Genomic DNA, 21,073 nt, shown 5'->3' on the forward strand with positions numbered 1-21,073 from the left:
ATTCAGGGGAGCAGTAGGACTTGAGAAACGCTGGTCTGGGAAGATGAGTGGGACCAAGTGGTTTCAGGCAGGCTGGGGGCAGCTCTGGGTGACAGAGGCCATGGGCTAGGACCAGTGTCAGGTGACAGCGGGGCATCAGCAGAGCCTGGATCAGCCTGGCCCTGCAGGTCCTCAGTCTGGGGCTAGCCTGTTGCTCAGGACCACCCCAGGCCTCATCGGATGAATCCAGCCATCCTCCCCATCCCCCAGGCCTGTCTCCTTGGGCTGTTGTGCAGTCCAGGTAGGTTTACAACTGCAAGGCCCCAGGCCTTCCTTGGACGAAGACAAGCTGTGATGAGCAGTGGCTGGCCACCCTTCACTGTATGTTGTGACTGTGAGCTGAGACAACTGTCACTCACAGTGCCCTTGCCAGCCCAGGTATTGGTGCAACCAGGTGGCTATGAGCTCCAGCTTTGCACTGACATTAGGGGAGGTGTGTGGGCTTTTAGGCAGCAGGTACTTTGTGGCGTTAGGGCCACTGCAGCCGGCTGGCCAGCACCTCCTCTCCCATCCTCACTTCCTGGCTGCAGCCCATTCTAATTTGCAGATTCTAGCAGCCCTCAAGATACCCACTGCATCCCCAGAGGCTCAGAGAGGGTGGCTGGCAAGGACAGCCTGGAAGGAAACCCCCTCCACACAAACTCTGTACTTGCAGGCCTACTGAGAAAGGAGAGGAACCGACAATATCAAGCCAAACAAAACCAGGGACGCACAGTCACAGGGGTACCCAGGCATCTCCCAGGAAGGCCCCTCGGGGCCCCTCTATTTACCCAGGATTAGCTGTGTTGATGGGCCTCCAGTGTCTGGTTTCCATCTCTCTTAACTTCATCCAGGCCCCCTCCTCCTCCTCCTCACACTTTTGTAATTCGACCCTGGGCTTGGAAGACAAACAGGTGACCCAGAGAGCTTTTTTGTTCCCTGCTGTCTGCACTGCAGGCCCTGGCCAGGAACCAGCTCCTCGGCTTGCCTTACCTCCCCACCCTGCCCCCACTTGGGGCCCCACACATGCAATCACTTTCACTGGTAAGTTTCCAATTGAAGGAGAGGTAAACCCAAACAGTTCAAGGGAGAGGCGGCAATGACAGGCATTGGTGTTGTCAGCAGCTGGGGGGATCTGCTTTCATCGGAAAATAAGTCACAGCTAAGTGCTAAGAAAGTACCAGAGCCCTGGTTCCCACCCCCGGGGTCAGACTGCCAGCATTGCAGCAGTGTCTCACAGCCCCCATCCGACAGCTCACACATGCAGTTGCTTCACTGAGAAAAGCATGATGTGAGGCTGGTGCTGTGGCATAGTAAGCTAAGCCTCTACCTTGGCACCAGAATCCCCTGGGGTCGCCGGCTTGAGTCCCAGCTGCTCCACTTCCCATCCAGCTCCCTGCTAATGGCCTGGGAAAGCAGCGGAGGATGGCCCAAGTCTTTTGGGGTCCTACACCCATGTGAGAAACCTACAACCAGTTCCTGGCTCCTGGCTTTGAGTTGGGTCGGCACTGGCAATTGAGGCCTTTTGGGGAGTGAACAACCAGATGGAAATTTTTCTCTGTGAGCCTACTTCTCTGTAACTCTTTCAAATAAAAATGAATAATTACAAACAATGGATTAAGGACATTACAAATACATACGAAACACATCTGGAACCTCTTGTCTTGGTCCCACTTACCGTCCCAGGGTACCTTTGAGGGGTTGGTAGCTGGCTTTCCCAGTTGGCTTCGTTTTTGAGAGGTAGAGAGAGACACGGAAGAGACAGAGCAGACCGAGCTCTTTGGTCTGCTCACTCATTCGCTGGGCTTGGCCAGGCTGAAGCCAGGAGCCAGGGAGAGGATACCAGGGTCGCTCCTGGGTGACAAGGGCCAGGGCACCTGCCCTGTGCCCACATCAACGGGAAGGAAGAGTTGGAACTGAGGCCAGGGCTGCGGGCATCCTAGGGCTTCTTAATGGGTGATGCATATACCCACACCCCCAGATTTCTAGTGTCTGACACACGCATTTCATGTGCTCCCAGGGCAGCCCCATCAGCCATTTCCACAGCCGAGATCCACCCCATCTCCCAGCAGCTTCCACCTGGCAGTGGAGTGTGCCCACACACCTGTGCATCCTGCACTCGTAGGAACTTTCCTTTCCTTCTTGCACACAGCAATGCAACAGACATCTGTGCCCATGCCTTCCGTGTGGATGCAGGAATCTCTCTAGGACTCCCACAAGAGGGAATTGCTTTAGCTTCAGCCTGCCTTCCCAGAAGCCTGTTGGCGTTGAATGAAGCAACAGCAGGTTGCAAAGGCTTGTGTCTCTACAGCTTTGCCAAAATCCTTGCTCTTGTCAAACTTTGGAGCAGCTACCTTCACAGGTCGACAACACGACTCCCAGGCCGCTGTCTGGGTACCCAGGTCAAACACCAGCTCCATTTCCCGCAGGACTTGGGTCCCTGTGTCCCACACCAAGGACCCCGTGTCTGGCTCCTGCCTGGCCCAGACACGGCTGCTGAGGGCATCTGGGGAATAAACCCATAGATGGAAAATCTCTGTCTGTCTTTCACTAAGTGCAATTATAGAACACACCTGTGTGGCAAGCATTTCGTCACCTCAGTGAACTAGAACATTGATACAATTAAAAACAAAGTTGATCCCAAAACTACTTGTGGAGCTGGGTTCATATACAATCCCCTCTTCCTTTTTTCATGGGTTAAAGGGAGATGGTTAGGATGAATGCAAGTCGGTTACTGTCCTACACAATACTTTTCACCTGTTAGGGTGATGTGGATCCCGGCCGCACTGACCCGGCTGCCACCAGCTTGTGCCACACTCGGCCTTCCTGCGGCCCTGCTGGGCGCTCTTCGCCGTCCAGTGCGAGGTGATGTCCGCAGGCCAGTTGATGCAATTCACCTCCCACGCAGCAGGCGGTCGCAGGACAGCGAGCTGTCCCAGCCGGGAACCAGCGAGCCCAAAGCGCAGCACTTAGGCTCACCCGAGGACACTCCCGCCACTTCCTCCCGCTTCTCCCCGCTGTCCCCGTGACAGGGGCGGGCCGGCTGGCTGCGCGGCTGCCCAGTGTCTGTGCTGGGAGCAGGACCGCCGGTCCCGCCGCGTCCCCGGCCTCGACCTGCGGGAGGGAGGCGCGGCCGGAATGCGCGGAGGCCGCGTGGAAGTGTGCTGTGCTCCAGTCCGTTAGCAGGAGCGCGGGGGTGCGGGGACCCCCGCGGGATCCCGGGCTGCAGCTCCCAGACGCCCGAGGTCCCGCGGCTGGAGAAACGGAAAAAGAAAAAAAAAAAAAAAGTCTTTCCTGGAGCGCCCCCGTGCGCAAGGCCCGCCCCGCGTCCCCGGCGCCGTGGGCCACCCCGGGCGGCGCGGAGGCGGAGGGGCGCCGGGGGTCCCCACGGCAGCGCGCCGGGCCTGGCCACCCCTCCTCCCCTCCCGGCGGCGGCGGGGAGGCGGACACGGCCCGGCCTCGACGTCTCCGCCCGCCCAGGGGAAGTGCCTTATAAAGCGGCCGCTCGGCCGGGCCGACGCTCCAGTCCCCGTGGCCGCCCTGGAGTTGGCGCAGCCAGGCAGGCAGGCAGGCCGGCCGGGGCGCACCCGGCTTCCCCCGCAGCACAGACCGCAGCCCGACCTGCGGGCGTCGGGGAGCACGGGGGCGGGCATGCGTGGCCCGCGGCATGGCGTCGGCCGTGTTTGAAGGCACGTCGCTGGTGAACATGTTCGTGCGTGGCTGCTGGGTGAACGGCATCCGCCGGCTCATCGTCAGCCGGCGCGGCGACGAGGAGGAGTTCTTCGAGATCCGCACCGAGTGGTCGGACCGCAGCGTGCTCTACCTGCACCGTAGCCTCGCCGACCTGGGCCGTCTGTGGCAGCGCCTCCGCGACGCCTTCCCGGAGGACCGGCCCGAGCTGGCGCGCGCGCCGCTGCGCCAAGGTGCGGGGGCATCCGTGGGCGGGCTGGCTCCGAGCGCGGAGAAGTGCGGCGGGGAGTGCGGTAACTCAGATGCCTGGCCGCGGCTCAGGGGGGACACTCGGGCGGCCTTGCGGTTGGGGGGGGGCGCTGCGAGCCGGGACGCGCGCGGAGCCCTGTCCCGAAAGGAGGACCGGGGCCGACACCAACCCGACGCGCCCGCTGCCCGTCGCAGGGACGGCTCAGCTTAGGAGGAAGACGCAGCTCCGAGAGGGAGGCAGGCGCCCGGAGGTGTCCATCGACCCCGGGACCCCGCGTGTGTACGGCGGGTAGGAGTTGTGGCGCCTGGGCCGGCAACCCACCCACCCCCACCCCGACCCAGAGGACTGGGCGGCTGGGAGGGGCCGCCCGGGTGACGTCCGAGAGACGGAGTGCGAGGTGCCACGCAGCCTGTCCCGAAGGGCCACCCCACCCCGCTTCCCCCGTCGCTGGCGCCGGCCGCCGCTGGCGGTCAACTCACATCCAGGGGTCTCCACCCAGGGCTGATGCCCATGCTGGTTTGATTAGCGGCGCTGGCCGCCGCCGCCGCCTGATCCCTTGCCTGGGAGCCGGCCCTGGACTTTACCAACTGCGGGTTTCCCTTTCCGTCCTGCTTGCTGGCCTTGCACTTGGGAGGCAAGGCTGACAGGCGGGGCGGGAAACGCCGAGGAAATGGAGCTGGGAAGACTGGGAGGGAGGGGCTGTCCGGGAAGGTCAGGAGAGAAGGAGGGAGTGGGGAAGACCCCCGTGCTCCCACGCACCCACCCTCCACACGCTGTGGCCACCTGTGGCGCTCAGCACCTGGGGCTTGAGCGCCCGGGCTTGGAAACTTGGAGCCAACTTCCCCAAGCCTAGGGTGGCCAGCACGGATACCCTTAACGGCCTCTGGCTGGGCCTGGAGATAAGCGCTGTTTGCCGTCAGTCTTCTCCCACACACCCAGCGCGTGCCCTGTGCATGCTGACCTCGGATCTCGTAACACGTCCTCTGGCCGCCAGGTCCCCCTGGCAGAGCTCCCCAAGCCGGCGACTGGGGGCCGCCAGGGAGGAGTCCCTCCCTCGGCTCCTGGGGGCTGGAATTTCCAGCCTGTCCCGAAGGTGTGGTTCAAGGTCTGCCCCGGCTCTTCTGTTGACGATCCTCTTCTGAAATGTCAACAGGGAGACAGACTCTGTGAGGGGGCGGGGGATGGGATTCCGGGGTGAGCGGTTGGCCAAGGGCCCTAAGCAAGGAGAGTTCTGGAAGGAAAGAGACTCCCTCAGGGCCTCACTGTGGCCGGGCACCTACCCCTGGGCCCGGGCGGGCCGTGTCATCCCCCCCCCCCCCCCCCGCCCTCAGGCTGCTGGTTATTGCTATCTGCAGCAGCGGCTTGGCCCGGATTGGCGGTTTCAGTCGCCTGGGCATGCACCTGGGGCGGGAGGGAGTGAGTGTGCAAGGCTCGACTCAACTCCGTCTGTGTTTTTATTCTGGGTTCCGGGGGTCAGAGGGGAGGGGGCTGTCATTGCCGTAGCTAGTGAGAAGTGGACACCCCCGGGGTACCCGTGGTTTAGGAAGTGGAGGAAGGAGACTCAGGGGTCAAGGTGGGGGCTACCAGGGGCCACCTGTGGAGTGGCTGGCCGGGAAGGACCCTCAGCTGCTGAGGACAGTGCCTGGCCACAGTGGGTCCTGTCCTTGTCCCCTGCTAGGACACAGCCAAGGCCTCTGGCAGGAGAGCAGAGGGTGCCCGGGCCAGGGGCTGGGCCGCGGAGCCCTCCTCCCCTGCCTGGAGGCAGGCCCCTCCCCAGCGCCTGCGGGGAAGGCCTCTTCCGGCAGAGGCTCCCTAACCAGGCTCCCTAACCATAGACCTAGTGGCGCTGGCGCAGATTCCACCTCATTTACATGCAGATGTATTCCTGCTTGCATAAAGCTGCTGTCTGACCTGTAGGAGCACCTGGCAGCTGGGGGGTGGGTGCGGCTCGCCCCCTTTTCTCCATCAGGGTCCTTTCCTGGGGGTCCCGTGTTTCTGGACTGGGGGAGAGGGTGTTTTTGCACTGTCTGGGTTCGTTGACTTGGGATGCTGAGCTGGTGCATGCAGTTGAAAGGGGTGCCGGACCCCATCGGCGTGGTCCCAGAAGTATAGCCTGGGAAGGGGGGACATTTGCATGGAGACGCTGCTGCTACTGGTGCTGCTCCATCTTCCTCCCCGCCCCTCGCCCTGTGCTGTCTCCCTTCCCTGGTCCTGGGATGCCTCACCAGGCCACCTGTTTGAGCTGTGTAGGGTGAGGCTCATCCAGGGCTTGTCTTTCTCTTTCCCTGTCCTGGGCCTCTTGGTTTCTCACCTGGCACCCTTGCCTTGGGTCTGATGGGCCACCCGTCCCTGCCTCGGCCCTAGGGGAGGGAGGAGGCTGCACCCTGGATTCAGCACCTTGGGGTGGTCCCTGCTCTTTATGAACTCCAACAGTTATGGGTATCCTGCCCTTGGGGCATGATGAAGATCTGTTATTTCTAACTTCTCCCACCCAGAAAGACAGCCACCCAGCGGGGAAATGGCATTAAAAGATCCATGTTTTCTGCGGGAAAAGATGGTGAATGTGTCACATTTTCTGCAGACTTCAGCACGTGGAATTTTCCCCACCAGGGGTCTGAGGCTCTTGGGTGACACTGAGAGAAGGAGTGACACCCCTCCCGTATGCTTGCAGCAGCTTTGGTCAAGAGCCTGGCACTGAGTGTCTCCCTCGCGGGTGGCTGGACTCAGCACTTGAACCTCATCTGCCGCCTCCAGGGTGGGTGAGCAGGAAGGTGGATCTGAAGTGAATTGCAGCCAGGACTGGAGCCCGTGGGTGTTGCCAGTTAGGGGAAGGGAGGAGAGTGCAGGTCAGGGAGGCTGGGCAGGAGGCAGGGCCTGACTCTCCTGCATGGATGACCACTCTGAGCTCTGATCGCACTCAGGAAGACTGCTCCCTGGGCAAGACAGAGGGCAGGGACGTGTGGCCAGGTGCGTGGGGGCAGGTGTGAGGAATGGCTAAGCAGATGTGATGGGGAGGAGGGGGCTGGTTCCAGAGAACCCCTGGGAAGTTGGAAGATAGGCTAGTATTCTCTCTGAGTGAGGTAGGGCACCCGTTGCCTGTCGCCCTGTGCCATTGAGGACAATCATTTTGCTGAGGGCTGATCCTGCCCAGGCTTGGAGAGGGCATCCCCGTGGCCCCTGAAAGTGCTGGACGGGGCACTGATGACCAGAGCCCTGACCACTCCGGGTGTGGTCCCCCAGGACTTAAAGCTGTCCACATAATGTCCACGTAGGTGTCAGGGGACAGGCTTCGAGTGATCCCAGAACGCAATGAGCACAGTGGGACAGGGGAGGGGAGGCGATTGGCCAGGGCCTGGGCAGCCCCACAGGGAGTACCCGGTGGGCACCTGTGGTTCCCCAGAACCTGCTGCTTCTGCGCACACTGCTGGTAGCCTCCCCCAGGAGCAGGCTCTGTGCCTTTCACAAAAGAGGAGAGTTAGAGAGAAGGGAAAACAGAGAATTGGAGGTTTTCCATCTGCTGGTTCATTTCCCAGATGGTTGCAGTGGCTGGAGCTGGGCTGATCCAAGCCAGGAGCTTCTTCCAGATCTCCCACATGATTCCAAGGACATAAGCCACCCTCCTCTGCTTTCCTAGGCCATAAGCAGAGAGCTGAACTGAAAGTGGAGCAGCTGGGACATGTGCCACTGCCCATATGGGGGGCTGGTACCCCAGGTAGAGGCTCAGCCTACTGTTCCATGGAGCCAGCCTCTGGGCCTTACAGTTCTTTAAAGTCCAAAGAACACATGCTCCCCAGGCTGCAGCCAGGCCCAGGCCTGGCAGGTGACCCCAGAGCGCCCGCGTCCTTGCCGCCCATTGGCATCAGTTCCCCATGGTGTGTTGGCACAGCGGTGAGTGATGGTAGGCACCCACTGGTGTCATTACTTTGCCAGGTGGCTCCTTTGATGTTAGCAGGCCTCGGCTGAAGTCTGGGTGTGTGTGACAGGACCGTGGTGGAAGTGGGGTGGTGACTCTGAGCTCCATTAATGCCAGTAGTGTGGTCATGCTTGGTGGGGGACCCTCAACGCTCCTGGTGGCCTGGGTGGCCTCGCCCCCAGGAGTGGTGAGGGTGGACACAGCCACCTGGCTCTCTCCCAACTGCTCCTTGCGAGGTTGCCTTGCATTTATCTGTAGGGCAGCAGCCTTCATGCTCCCTCTTTGATGTGTGACCGAGTCGTGTAGCAAAGACCTGGGAGCAGCATCAGCTGCAGGTGGCAGGGGACGAAGATGGGGAGGGGTTTGGGCTGTGACACTGACCTTCCTGCCTCCTCCAGCCACCATGGAAAATTCCAGATGCCCTAGGATCGAAGCCCGGAGGATTAGGGGAGGACATAGCCAGGTCCGCAGACACCATCAGCAACACGGGGGGTGGCTTCAGAAGGCTCCTTGAGAGCAGAGTGAGGGAAGGAACTGTGCATGGTATGTTTGAAAACTTTTCCACCCAAGTAAATTCATGCCACATGGTATCCAGCCAACAGGGCTGTTGTGGGTCCCGATGCAGACATTCACTGTGCACCCGGCAGGTGGGCCAATTGCTGGCATGAGGCTCCGTCCTTGGCACACACCGAGTGCCCTCAAGAACAGACACCTGCTGTGATTCCCTCGTTCTTTGCCTTGCTGCCCAGCTCTGGGTGGAAAGCCCTTAGGGTCTGGCCCTGTGGCATTGCCAAGTTTAAAAACTCAAAACAAACCATGTGGATGAGGCCACAGAGTGGGGCGAGTGTTGGTGAACTCTACCCTTAAGGCCAAGCCAGCCACAGAGAGAAGGGCAGCCCAGGGTCGGTCTCCAGGTGTGTGGCTGGCCAGCGGGCTGCTGGGGATGTGCGATGGTGTTGACCACATGTTTAGTTCCCAGTTTCCGATTGGCTGATTTTGGATGCAATGACCATGTCACCGATGATCTTGCAGCATTAGAAATTGTGGCAATGTTTGTTATTATCTTTCACCAGCTACTGGAGATTTTTTTTACCGGTGCTTCCTTAAACTTCAGATTGCAGATGGAGGAGCCTTGCTCTGGCTTCCATGGAGTGCTGGCACCCCCTACCGCCCTGCTCTGGAACAGCCCTCCTCAATAAGAGGTGGTTAGGATTTTCTTGGATGCCAAGCTGTTCAAATTCAGGCCCGAATTGCCGTGATTCCTGGTAGTACAGCTAAGACAAGAACTCGACAGAACTCTCAGGCCGTCAGCAGTATTTGGAGTACAAAAACAAAAGCCGAAACGCTCCTACCACCTTATGGCATTTCATCACATGTTACAAAAAGAGGATGTGAAATTGTTAAAGACAAGTATTTTAACAGTGTTAAGACTATCAAGCCCCAAAGCACATAAGCCACACAAGGAACAGAATAAAAATAATCATTTGTTTATTTGAAAGGCAGAGTTACAGAGAGAGAGAGAAATCTTCTGTCTATGGACTTACTCCCCAAGTGGTCGCAACGGTCAGGGCTGGGCCAGGCTGCATCCAGGAGCCAGGAACTTCATCCGGGTCTCCCACGTGGGTGGCAGTGGTCCATGCTGCTTGCCCAGCCCATAGTCAGGGAGTCCATTTGGAAGTGGAGCAGCTGGGACATGGCACCAGTGCCCATATGGGATGTTGCTGGCAAAAGGCAGAGACTCAGCCTACTCTGTCACAGCATGAGCCCCCTACTTCCTTTCTCATATGGACTTCCCTGCGGGGGGCTGTGATGAGAGGTGCAGTGGGAGTCACTGCGGGCCAGCGTGGGGCGTGGGGTTCAGGTCCCTGGTGGGCGGTGTGTCTGTGTCATGGTCCCGCCCACTCGGCCAGGTGAAGCTCTGGCGTTTCCCTCCTCCCTGGCATGGCAGGCACATGGCTTGTCTCTCTCAACAGGCACTGGGACCCAGGGGGTGGGCTGGCTGCAGCCAGCAGTGTGAGGCTGCCCCTATGCTGGGGACAGCGACCTAGGCTCACCCCTCCCCCTCCTTCCACTGCTGCTAGCCTGTGGTCCTGGGCTGTGCCCTGGTCAGGGCCCAGGATGCCCTTTGAGGAGGGAGAGCTCCTGCACCTCGCTGTCCCCCACCCCATTGTGCCCCATTGGTGTGGGCACAAATATTAATGTATTCACTGTGGCTTTGGGCCGTCTTCCACTGCTTTCCCAGGCCACAGGCAGGGAGCTGGATGGGAAGTGGAGCAGCTGGGACACAGACTGATGCCGAAACAGGATGCTGGTGCTGCAGTCAGAGACTTAGGCTGCTATGTCACAGTACTGGCCACAGCAGGCTCTTGAATGAGGTTGTCAGTCTCCAAGTGCAAGGCGAATGCTCGTAACGTAATCTGAAGGGGCAAAAGGCGCACGCCGAGGCTGCTGAGAAGGGGCATGGGGAAGGAAGGTTCTGGGTGTGGCAAAAGGAAAGCTGGGCCAGCTCGTGCCCACAGCCATGCCCATGGCCACAGTGAGACCGAGTGGAGGTGCCAGAGGCATTCCATGCCCACACCACAGTGGCCATGCCCATGCCCACAATGTGCATGCCCATGCCACAGTGACCATGCCTATGACTGCAATGAGCATGCCCACACCACAGTGACCATGCCCAGGGCCACGGTGAGACCGAGTGCAGGTGCCAGAGGCATTCGGGAATGGAGTTTGGCACTGGCTGTGCTTCCGGGCATGTCTTGCAAATTTGGCTCGTGTCTGGACCCCCATGGGCGTCTGTCTCCAGGAGCACCTGCTGGTTGTTTCATGAGGGACCTGCATCCCTGTCTGCTCCCCTGACCTGTGGCTGTTTCCATCTGCATTGCAGGCCTGCTCGCCATCAAGAACGCACAGGACATCGAGAGCCGGCTGGACGAGGTGGAGAAGCTGCTGAAGCTGGTGATCAGCATGCCCTGTAAGGTGAGTGGCTGGCCTGGCTGCAGGCTGCGCAAGAGAAGGGGGAGGAGGAAGGAAGGCCTCCTTGGGTCCTGCTGGCTTTGTCTACCCCCGGGGTGGCGAGGGGGAGGGATCTGATGGGGGCACCACGTGGGGAGGGTCTGGCTCTCTGGCCTGTGCTGAGGACAGCCTGTGCTTAGAGGGCGGAGCTGGTTGGCGAGAGGCTGATGGAAGCAGCCAAGGGAGCCGCCAGTGTCAGCAAGGGTGACGGCAGCCTCTGTGTGCTCATGTGGCCAACAGCAAGGGGACATAGCTCATGTATACAGAGAGGGCGGTGTGGACAACATGCCAGCATTCAGATACCTGGCCGGAAATCCTGCTGTTAGCACAGCCCGCCCCGGCATTTTCCAGCCCTGCATCTTAGTGAGCTGAGCTGAGCTGGGGCAGGAGGCGGCGGAGAGCGTGGTCTTGCCAGGCCTGGCTCTGGCTGCCTGGGCTGGGCAGGGGGCAGTGGGAGAGTGGCCTTACGAGGCCTAGCTGTGCCTGCCTGGGTGTTGTCAGCCGGCAGGTCATTCCCTGCTGTTAGTGGACAGCAGCAGGGTCATCCTGTCACACAAGCAGGTGTGGCCGGCGGTGAGAGCTCTCCGTCTTGTCATTCCTGGGGTTCCCTTCCAGTATTCCAGGTCGGAAGTCGTGCTGACTTTCTTTGAGAGGTCACCCCTGGACCAGGTGCTGAAAAATGACAATGTGCGTAAGATTCAGCCCAGCTTCCAGAGCCCCGTCAAGATCTCAGGTGAGAGACCGCAGGGACGCAGCTGGCTGGGGCGAGATCAGCAGAGGGGAGAGAGTGGAGCAGAGGGGACAGAGCTGTCCACAGGGGAGACGGGAGGATGAGTGTGGGGCAAAGCCATGTGCCACCCTCCGCCTGCCCCAGGGAGATGCATGTGTGGGCAAGTTCTGGGACCTGAAGCAGAGGCAGGAGGTCGTGTGTGAAGGTCTGCCGTGTGGCTGGTGCACCTGCTGCTGCCTGCATGTGGCCTTGCCCTCTGGTCGGGTTTCTGTGGACCCTCGCTGGGCCCGTGGGAGGCTCAGGAGAATCCTGGCCCCTTGGCTCTATAGCTGGGAGCAGGTTGGGGAAGCCCCTGCCCTGTATGTGTCTGAGCTGGGAGGGGCCTGGCGTGGGCATCTGTTCTGGGGATAACAGAGAATGCAGAGAGCAGCCCCTTCTCTCTGAGGGCCTTGTGCTGAGAAGTGGGGGGCCCCAAGGAACAGCCCGGTGGGCTCAGCCCCAGCCTTGCATGCCCCCAGCCTGGCTGTATTAGCCAGGGGGACACAGCTGGGCCTCTTGTTTGTCCTGTGGGCTGGCCAGAGGGAGATGAAGCAGAAGAGGGGTGAGGGCAGCACCCCCACACATCACAGCTTTGGAGATGCTCTTTTGGGTCTCACTGCAAAGGACCAAGGCCAGGGAGCCTGGAACCCCCTCTTCCATGTGGGTGACAGTGGTCCCAGTTCTTGGACCATCTCCCATTGCCTCCCCAGGTGCGTCAGCAGGGAGCTGAACTAGCAGCCAGGATTTGATCCAAATGGGATTTAGGTGTCACACAGACAGGGGCTTAACCTGCTGTGCCATAATGCCAGCCCCAAAGGGCAAAATTGACTGTGGCGAACAATCCCTTTCCAAACCACCCTTGGGATGGTCGCAAAGCCGCCCCTGTCCTGCTCCACACCACACTCTCCTGTCTACCATCCTCCCCTTCCCCCTCGCTTGTGAGCCTGGCTTCCCAGAAGTCATGTGAGATCTTGGAGGTGATGGAGCGTGGAGGCGGGATCCAGCACTCCTCAGCGACTGTCTTTGGTGGCACACCGATGTCTGACGGCACCTGAGGCTGCTTGTGCAGGCAGTAGGGCCCAGGCACCCCTGAGTGCCTTCAGACCACAGAGGTCACTGTGGCCAGCTGCAGTTATCTCCCAAGAGTGGGGTCAAGATTCCAGCTTCGAGTCAGTGGAATATAGGTGCTGGCTCAAGTCCTGGCTGCTCTACTTCTAATCCGACTCCTTGCTTGTGGCCTGGGAAAGCAACAGAGTGCTTGGGATCCTGCACCCACGTGGAAGACCCAGAGGAAGCCCCTGGCTCCTGGCTTCAGATCAGCCCAGCTCTGGCTGTTGTGGCCATTTGGGGGAGTGAACCAGTGGATAAAGGTCAGAGTTTGCAACAAACCATGGAGAAAGTGGGTCTACACTCCCACCTCTTTGATGGGGTGGAGCATCCTCTTCGCTGTCTCTGGTCTCCAGAGAAGGCATGGACCTCGGAGCTCCCAGCTCACAGCTCCTTCTAGCCTCCAGCCAGAAGGAGTGGGCACAGAGGCAGGCAAGGATGTCCTGGGGGGTGTGGCTGGTTGAGGGGGCAGTGTAGTAGCAGACCCCTGAGTCAGGAGACTCAGGCAGAAGGGGGAGGGGGCAGGAATTTTAGGCGTGACTCAGCAGATCAGGTGGATGAGCCAGCAGGTCAGCCTGTTGAGTCATCATTTTGAACCCCTGGGGAATGACAGGAAAGTCGTTTTTCCTTTCTTCATGTTTAATGTTCCCTGATTCTTTTGGTACGGAGAGAAGGTTCCAGAATGAGACATAAATACCCTGACAGACTAAAAATAAGCAGGAAGTGACCATTTCAGTTATAAAAAAAACAGACCCATATGTGGGAATAAATTGATTTCGCTTGTGGTGTCAGATATAAAGGACACCAGTTCCGTCGGCAGTGCAGGACTGGACGCCCTCCCGCTGGCTGAGTCTGTCAGCAGTGCCCTGGTGGCTTGCTGGGCTGGGAGCGGCGGGCGCTGTCCCTTGCATGCCAGGGTCCCCAGGGCAGGTGGTGGGCTGACTTTAGGATGTGAGTCACAAAAGCTTTCTTTGTACAAATGGACACAGGCGGTCGGCAGCGGGCAGCCACTGGGAGTGTGAGAGCGAGCCGGCTTCCCAAGGAGCAGGCAGGCATCCTTGCTGGGGGACCCTGAACGGCACCCAGACCCACTCTTGTACAGGGAACAAAGTCCCTCGGGACAAGTAGGTCAGCGGTGCTGCTGGCGCCCATGGCTTCTGGATGCTTGCATTTAACCCACGACTGATGGCATTATTCTACTGAGCATGTGCGGGACACTCTCCACAAGCATTCGGATGTTTTTCCAAGCTGAGTGCCAAGCCGGGGGCTCCTGGCTGGGCTGGGCCGAGCTGAGGTCGCACTCCATGCCCCAGCCCAGCTCAGGTTGTCCCAGATGTAAACCTACCACACACAACAGTGCGTTTATAAATGGACCAAATCCCACACGGGTTGGAAAAGGTATGAGAAGCTAGGTAGACACAGGATAAGGTGACCGCCAGCCCTGCCGGGAATAACTCCGTGGCACACAGGCACAAAGTGGGGAGACTTGGAGGCCTCAAACTCCTACCCCTCCTGACGCGTCAATGTCTGATTTTCAGAAATCATGAGGTCCAACGGCTTTTGTTTAGCCAATACGGAGACCATAGTCATCGACCCCAGTATACCCAACGGAAGAGACCAGCCCCTGGGCGTGGATTCCCCAGAGCATCTGTGAGTATGTTTTCGTGGAAGGGGTTCCCCAGCCTTGGCCTTCGCTAGGAGGTGCTTGCCATCCGGTTGGAGTGTGGGCGTGGCCAGAAGTATCCATGTTTGTCGACTTACTGTTTAAGATTTATTGTATTTGAAAGGTAGCTATAGGGAAGAAGGGAGAGACAGAATGGGAGAAATCTTCCATCTGTTGATTCACTCCCTAAATGGCTGCAACAGCCAGGGCTGGGCCATGACAGAAGCCAGGAGTTTCTTCTGGATCGCCCAACTTAGGTACAGGGACTCCAATACTTCCCGAGGTCATTGCCAGAGAGCAGGATCAGAAGTGGAGCTTCCCGGACTTGAACTGACGCCTGGATGGGATGCCAAGGTCACAGGCAAATGCTGAACCTGCTAGGCCACAGCACCAACACCACGGAGATTGGTTTTAAACATTGGCTTTCTCTCGAGCTTGTTTAGACTTCAGTGTGCCAGCCTCGGGAGAGTCCAGGTTGCCGGCTCCGAGCGGCTGCACGCTCTGTGCTGCTTTGGCATCCCTGGACAGAAAAGCCACACGCCTCTGTCTCTAACTGCTTTCCTGGATTAGGATGACCGGTTCTCTGTGGTTCACTGGGTGGCCCGTGACCCCATTGCATGGGATGGAGGGATGGCCGGGTCCCTGTAACTCACCAGGTAGATCCTGACCCGTGGCCCCATTGCATGGGGCAGAGGAATGGCTGGATGGCTGGTTCCCTGTGGCTCACTGGGCGGACCCTGGCCCATGGCTCCATTGCACGGGCAGAACAGGTGTCTGTGTGCACTGACCCATGTGCCCCACGCAGAGTGGACCTTCTGGTCAGTCTGCTCTAGAAAGCCCCGCAAGGTGTAGTCACCCTTGTCTTCTGTGTCTCCACCTCTCTGGTGGAGTCCTTGGCCCTTAGGCAGGGGTGAAGGACAGTCCTAGGCGGCTTGTGTGAGCTCGGGCAGCTGTGCAACCTCTCCCAGCTGCTCTTCACTTCCATTGGCTCCCTCGTGGCTGGGGGTGGCACTCCAGGTGGCCCAGAAAGGTTGCACAGCACCCTACCTTGGCCTCTCAGGCTGCAGAGCCTCCTACTGTGGGGATAAGACACGGTTCTTAGCACACCGGTGCCTGGGTCCTTGCACAGGGCACAGCTCTGCGTTGGCCCCTTGCGTCAAGCACCTGCTTTCTGCCTTTCTCATTCTCCACATAGCTGACCCTCAGCTCCTGTCCGTCCTCTTCCAGGTTTGAGAACAGCAACGAGTTCACCTCGGAGCTGGAGGAGGGCGATGACCCCGCAGCGTATGTGACCAACCTGTCTTATTACCACCTGGTCCCCTTTGAGACGGACATCTTGGACTGAACCTCTGCAGTGGGCCTCCCTGACCGACCTCCACCCTTGACCGTCAGTGCAGACGCTGCCCGTCGCAGCGCCAGCGTCTGCTGTGCATGGGTGCGTCTACCTGTGTTCCTGGTGGCCACGACTAAGCCACCAGGTCCCCCAGCGGCCGAGGTCACGTCCCGGGAGCCACGTGACAATGCTGTTCCGAGGGTCTTCTCTGCACGGATGCCACCAGCTGCCCTTTGCACCTCGGGCCTCACTGTCCAGGACGGGGACTCCAGGCCAGCTGGGCTGCACTGGCTGGTGGTTCTGTCTCCGGGCAGTGTGCCCCCACCATCCCTCCCGGGCCAAGGCACAAAGCATTCCAGAGGAGCTGCTGAACAACACCAAGCTCTGGGCCTCGCAGATAAGGCACCTGCTGTCTCCCCCACGGTGTGCCCCAGAGCTCGGAAGCTCTTGCCTCTGCTTTTCATCTTCTAGCTGAAAACAGTCTTCTCATTCAAGAGGGAGCTTGCGTGGGGAATATTGGCTACAGAGAGAGGGGACCTCACGCCCGTCACGTGTCCGTGTGAGTGGACTTCGGGGTCCGTGGTTTGGTTCTTTCTTGGCTCACCAGCATTGCTGCCCCTTAGTGTACTCTGAGAAGGCAGGGGAATCGAGACGGGAGCTCCAGGCGGCGGCGCCCACCGTGGGCCCCCGTGTCTACTAACGACCAGCGTCTGCTAGTGTACATAGTGGTAAATTATTGAGATTTCTAATTCTTTTACACAGTCTGGTTTTTAATCTATTTTAATTAAATAAAAGCTGTTACTCTGCTCCTTTCTGGGTCGGCTCTCCGGGTATGAAGGTGTGGTCCTCTGGATGTCTATCCAGCCAAGGAGGGGGACGGTAGCCTGAGCTAATCCCTTGGGGCCACACGCATTAGACAACTGAACCAGCACACGTAGGGCCATGGCTTCTCTGTCTCTCTGTAGCTCTGCCATTCAAACACGTAACTGAGCGAATAAATAAATCTTTAAAAAAGAGCAGAAGGCATTAGAGAGAGCAATTTGGCTGTTGGTCATGCTGCTTGCAGCACACCTCAGTGCCTGGCTCCATCTTTCTGATGTGGCTCCTAGGAGACAGGGGGTCAGGGGTGGCTCAGGTCAATGGCACTTGCCACTCCTGTGGGAAACCCTAGCTGAGTTTCCAGCGACCTGGAAACAAATGCTCTCTCTCTCATCCTGTGTATCCATCAAAGAGATAATCTTTTAAGGAACTACACTGTGAATGCTTGACCCAGGCACTGATGGATTAGAGCCCCTAAGATGAATGAAGAGAACGGGGGACTTCGCAAATGGAAGATCTATGAACCCCAGCCACTCCCAAGCCAGCGAGGTGCTGAGACACGGCTTGGGAGGGAGTGTTGTCCCCAGGCATCCCACTCACCCGATACCGGGATGGGGAGAGCATGTTGGCAGGCGGGTGGACGCAGCAGGTGAGGTTGGCCAGCATCGTCCACCAGATGGCGCTGCCTGGGCACAGCTCAGGTTTGCGTCTGCGGTGCCCTGTGCTGCTGCTGCTGCCCCGGAGGCCCGCACTCCCTCCTGGACACTCACCTATCCCCAGTCTTGAGACGCTTTTCCTCCTGCACCAATGGGATTTGCACATCCTGATGCTCGTTAAGGTTAAGTGTGACTGCCAGAGTAACACAAAAACCTTGGGTACGATTTTATTTATTTACTTATTTTGAGCAAACTGCAAGAGATGCTCATCGAAAAACTAAATCTTGAAAACAGCATGGTGGCACAGTAGGTTAAGCCTCTGTCTGTGGTGGCAGCATCCCATACGGATGTTGGTTTGAGTTCCAGATGCTCCACTTCCAATCTAGCTCCTGGTTAATATGCAGAAAACAAAGCTAGATCTCTGGGGTGGTTGGCTAGCTCATTCTTTTTTTGAATCTAATATCAGGAGATTCTTGTGGCTATCTTCCCTTGGAGCCTTCTGCACCTGACCTACATTGCCAGTTGGACTTGCTAGCGAGGCTCACAGAGCATGTCAGAGTTGAGAAAGGGCTTCCCTATAACATCTCCAAGTGACTAAGCTGGCTTAGAACTCATGAAAGGTCATCTCTGAAACACCTGCACAGCAGCTCTGCCCTTCTAACCCGCAGTTGGCAGTGATGGACAGCCTCAAAGAGCTTCGTGGAAGCTCTGGCGGTCTTTGTCCCATTGTCTCAGTTACACAGGGTTGCCTCTTACTTGCTTCAGCTAGTGGTTGCTCTCAGGTATTTTTCTAATATTTAAGGTTAAGTCCATGCCCATGGCTGAAAAATCCTCTTTAAGACCTACAAGAGAGTGGATCAGACATCAGCCAGGTCCGTGATGCCATGGAGTAGGTCACGAGAGAGTTTTGGGTCTGAACTATAACAGCTCGGTGAGGTGGCAGCTTGCTCACATCCCACATTCAGACAAGGCATAAACTAGATAGAGGTCAGCAATCAAAACAAGGAGGTCCTCCAAGCAAAGAAACCAAAGAGCACGAGAGAGTGGAGCAAAGGAGCAACCAAGGAGTGACTAGTGTTCCAACTCCTGCTCCATTCACCCTTCACGGGATGGCCCCCAGTGAACAGTAAGTGCAATGTGTGACCAGCAGGCTAGCCGTGTGGCCTGTTCGCGCCCCACCCCTCTCCCTGAGGCCAAAGCCAAGTAGTGGGCGGTGCCCCCAGGGAAGGTGCCACCAGCATCATCCTTGTGTGATTATTGCTTCCAGAGCTCCTTCCCTACCACATCAAGGAGAGCTTGGAAAGGGTCCGTTCCAGTCCTTGCATCTGTCCTGCTCTTCTTTTGGAGGTTTGGTGGGAATCTTGTCTACTGACGGCTGTTCCAAAAAGCCCACCAGCACCAAGTTGGGTTGATCATTAATCCGCCTTCTTAGGTAACTTTCACTGGCTTGGTTCCTTTGTGATAATCATATCTTATATTTTTCATACACCCTGCTTCTGTCTCAGGAAGTTCGTTTCTCCTAAGTCAGTCATGGATGGCTTGGGCACATCTCTGTTATCGTTTTGACTCTCACCTTTTAGTCTCTTGACCACTTTTGAGTGCATTTTCTTATAGGATGTGAAGCCATGGTATTTTATTACAGCCACTCAAGCCACCTAGGATGTGATCTTTAATGTCTTTCAACGATATTTTGTAGCTTTGTAGTTCTTTTTGCTAAGTTTCTTTCTGAGCAGGTTGGTGTTTTTCTAATGGAAGTGTTTTCTTAGTTTAGTTTTTGAGTGGCTCACTGCAAGTGCGTAGAAATCCAGTTGGTTTTAGCATTCAGATGGACCTTGTGCCCCGCAGTTTCTCTGGCCTCATTTGTTGGCACTAGTTGATTATTTTTTATGGATTTTTAGAAAATATACAAAATTATGTCATCTGTAAACACAGCTGTACTTCTTTGGCAATCTGGATACGATTTGTTTCTTTCTCCTGCCTGGTTGCCCTGTTCGGAACCTCTATTACAATTCTGAGTGGCAGGGATGAGAACAGTTGTCTTGCTCTCACTGTTGATCTTGGGAGAAACTCACAGTTCTTCTGGAGCCTTTCTGCACCTGCCTGCTCCCGAGGCTTCCCTTTCACGTCACTCTGAACTCTTAGAGCCGGGGGCTGGATACGCTCATGCTCTGAGGGCTTTACACCTCACCTGGGAGTTGACACCTTGTTTGTTTTTCCACCTAGATCAGCCTTTCCCACATGACACTAAAATCATACACCTGCTTACAGAATTACTCACCAAGCATTCCTATGAAGGATTCTACCAAAACAGGCAGCATCCAGAAAGGAAAAACAGACACCTCAGGTGGGTTGTGTGCATTCAAAGTGTGATATTTTGGCGAGAGGTGTTGAATTTCCTGCAGCTGTCCAAATGCCTGCCCGACAGTAGCTCCTTGCTTTGGAATAATACACATCTTTCTTATTATCTATGCTGCAGGAATGTTTATACTCAGCTAACATGTGCAAACACGTCACGCAATAAATAAGTAATGTTGGTAGCTATTTCCGTTGAAAACTTCCAAAATGTCTGTTTGTATAAATGTCATGTAAACTTTCAGGTACCAAAAAAGAATAAATCATTCCACCAGTGACCTAGTAGCAAACCCAAACTCAGACGCCACCCTGGACAGCTTCTCTCGCTCAGGGTTGGAGTCTCATCGGGTTTACCTCTCAAACCCGACAGTCTGTTTACTTCTCTGTCAGCGTGTCCGTGGGCTCAGGCCAGGGCTGTCCCTCTCCTGGAATACACTGTGAATCTTTAACTTACTGCTTCCTACAGAGAACTTTGAATCCCAGAGCCCTGACTTAGTCCTTTCCCACAAAACACTGCGCTAGTTACAAGACAAAGGTCTATGTGCTTCACTTGGTTCGGAGTGTCCTGTCTCTTCTTTACCTGAATAATTCCATAGCCTCCTCATGAACCGTGCTTTCTTTAGTCTACTGGACACATGGGATGCTCTCTCTTACCAACCTTTGGCCGTTCCAGGCCCTCTTTCTAGAATGTTCTGCTCAGCAGCCTCCTGTACCAGGTAAGTATTGTCCTTCAGATCCTAGCTCAGATGACACAGTGTGGGAATGGTCCTCTCTCCACTCTCAAATTAGTTCATTTATCATTCACCTTCCTGGCCCAGGGCCCCCTACAATTGTCATTTGCACATCCATTTCTGTGATATTTTTATTAAAACCATCAGTCCTCCTGAAGTGTTCAATCCCTTGAGGTTGTGTTTGATTTTGGTTTCCACCATGCCAACATGTATGTGTCCATTAATATTCAGGTAGTGTTTGCATATTTTTGCTCTTTGCAATTGTCCCATGATACCCGTATTGGAACTCAATGAAGGCAAATATGCTTTGCACTCTCTTCAGATGTTTGAAACAGGGTCAAGCCAGTGCAGGACTTGCATTCATTGTGGGAGACAGGTGAACACGGACAGGCCTCCTGAATGGTGATAAGGATTTCAGGTCCGAGGGGTAGAGAAAGGACACCCAAGCTGGGGATGATGGCGTGAAGGGAAGAGGGTGGGGGGGAAGCTGGGATGTGCTTCCCAAAGATACCAAGGATCTTCCCATAGCTATAAGATGGATGCAAAACTACGTTAGAGACAGCCAGAATAAAGTCAGAGTAAGGGACCCTACGCTGGAGAGACCTCCTGGGGGTGGCGCGAGCTGCACAGCCTGCATCCCTGTAGGACCAGCCTTCTGGAAGAGTCAGAACCCAGTCCTGTGCCTCCTTCACTGGACGGATCTTTATCTGCTGGACATTATGAATTCATTCTTTCTTTAAAGATTTATTTTATTTTTATT

At 56.8% G+C, this 21,073-nt stretch overlaps 1 protein-coding gene across 1 annotated transcript; it reads left to right on the forward strand.

The window, feature by feature from the left end:
• Nucleotides 1-3,492: 3,492 nt before the first annotated feature.
• Nucleotides 3,493-16,563, forward strand: PXDC1 (PX domain containing 1). Its single transcript, XM_040984040.1, has 5 exons — nucleotides 3,493-3,941; nucleotides 10,756-10,847; nucleotides 11,499-11,616; nucleotides 14,298-14,409; nucleotides 15,650-16,563. Exons 1-5 carry the CDS (start codon nucleotides 3,686-3,688, stop codon nucleotides 15,765-15,767), a joined length of 696 nt encoding a protein of 231 aa, XP_040839974.1. The 5' UTR covers nucleotides 3,493-3,685; the 3' UTR covers nucleotides 15,768-16,563.
• Nucleotides 16,564-21,073: the final 4,510 nt, after the last annotated feature.

Source organism: Ochotona curzoniae, unplaced genomic scaffold (genome assembly GCF_017591425.1).
Source record: "Ochotona curzoniae isolate NIBS_2020 unplaced genomic scaffold, NIBS_Ocur_1.0 contig_4064, whole genome shotgun sequence".
NCBI lineage: Eukaryota > Metazoa > Chordata > Mammalia > Lagomorpha > Ochotonidae > Ochotona > Ochotona curzoniae.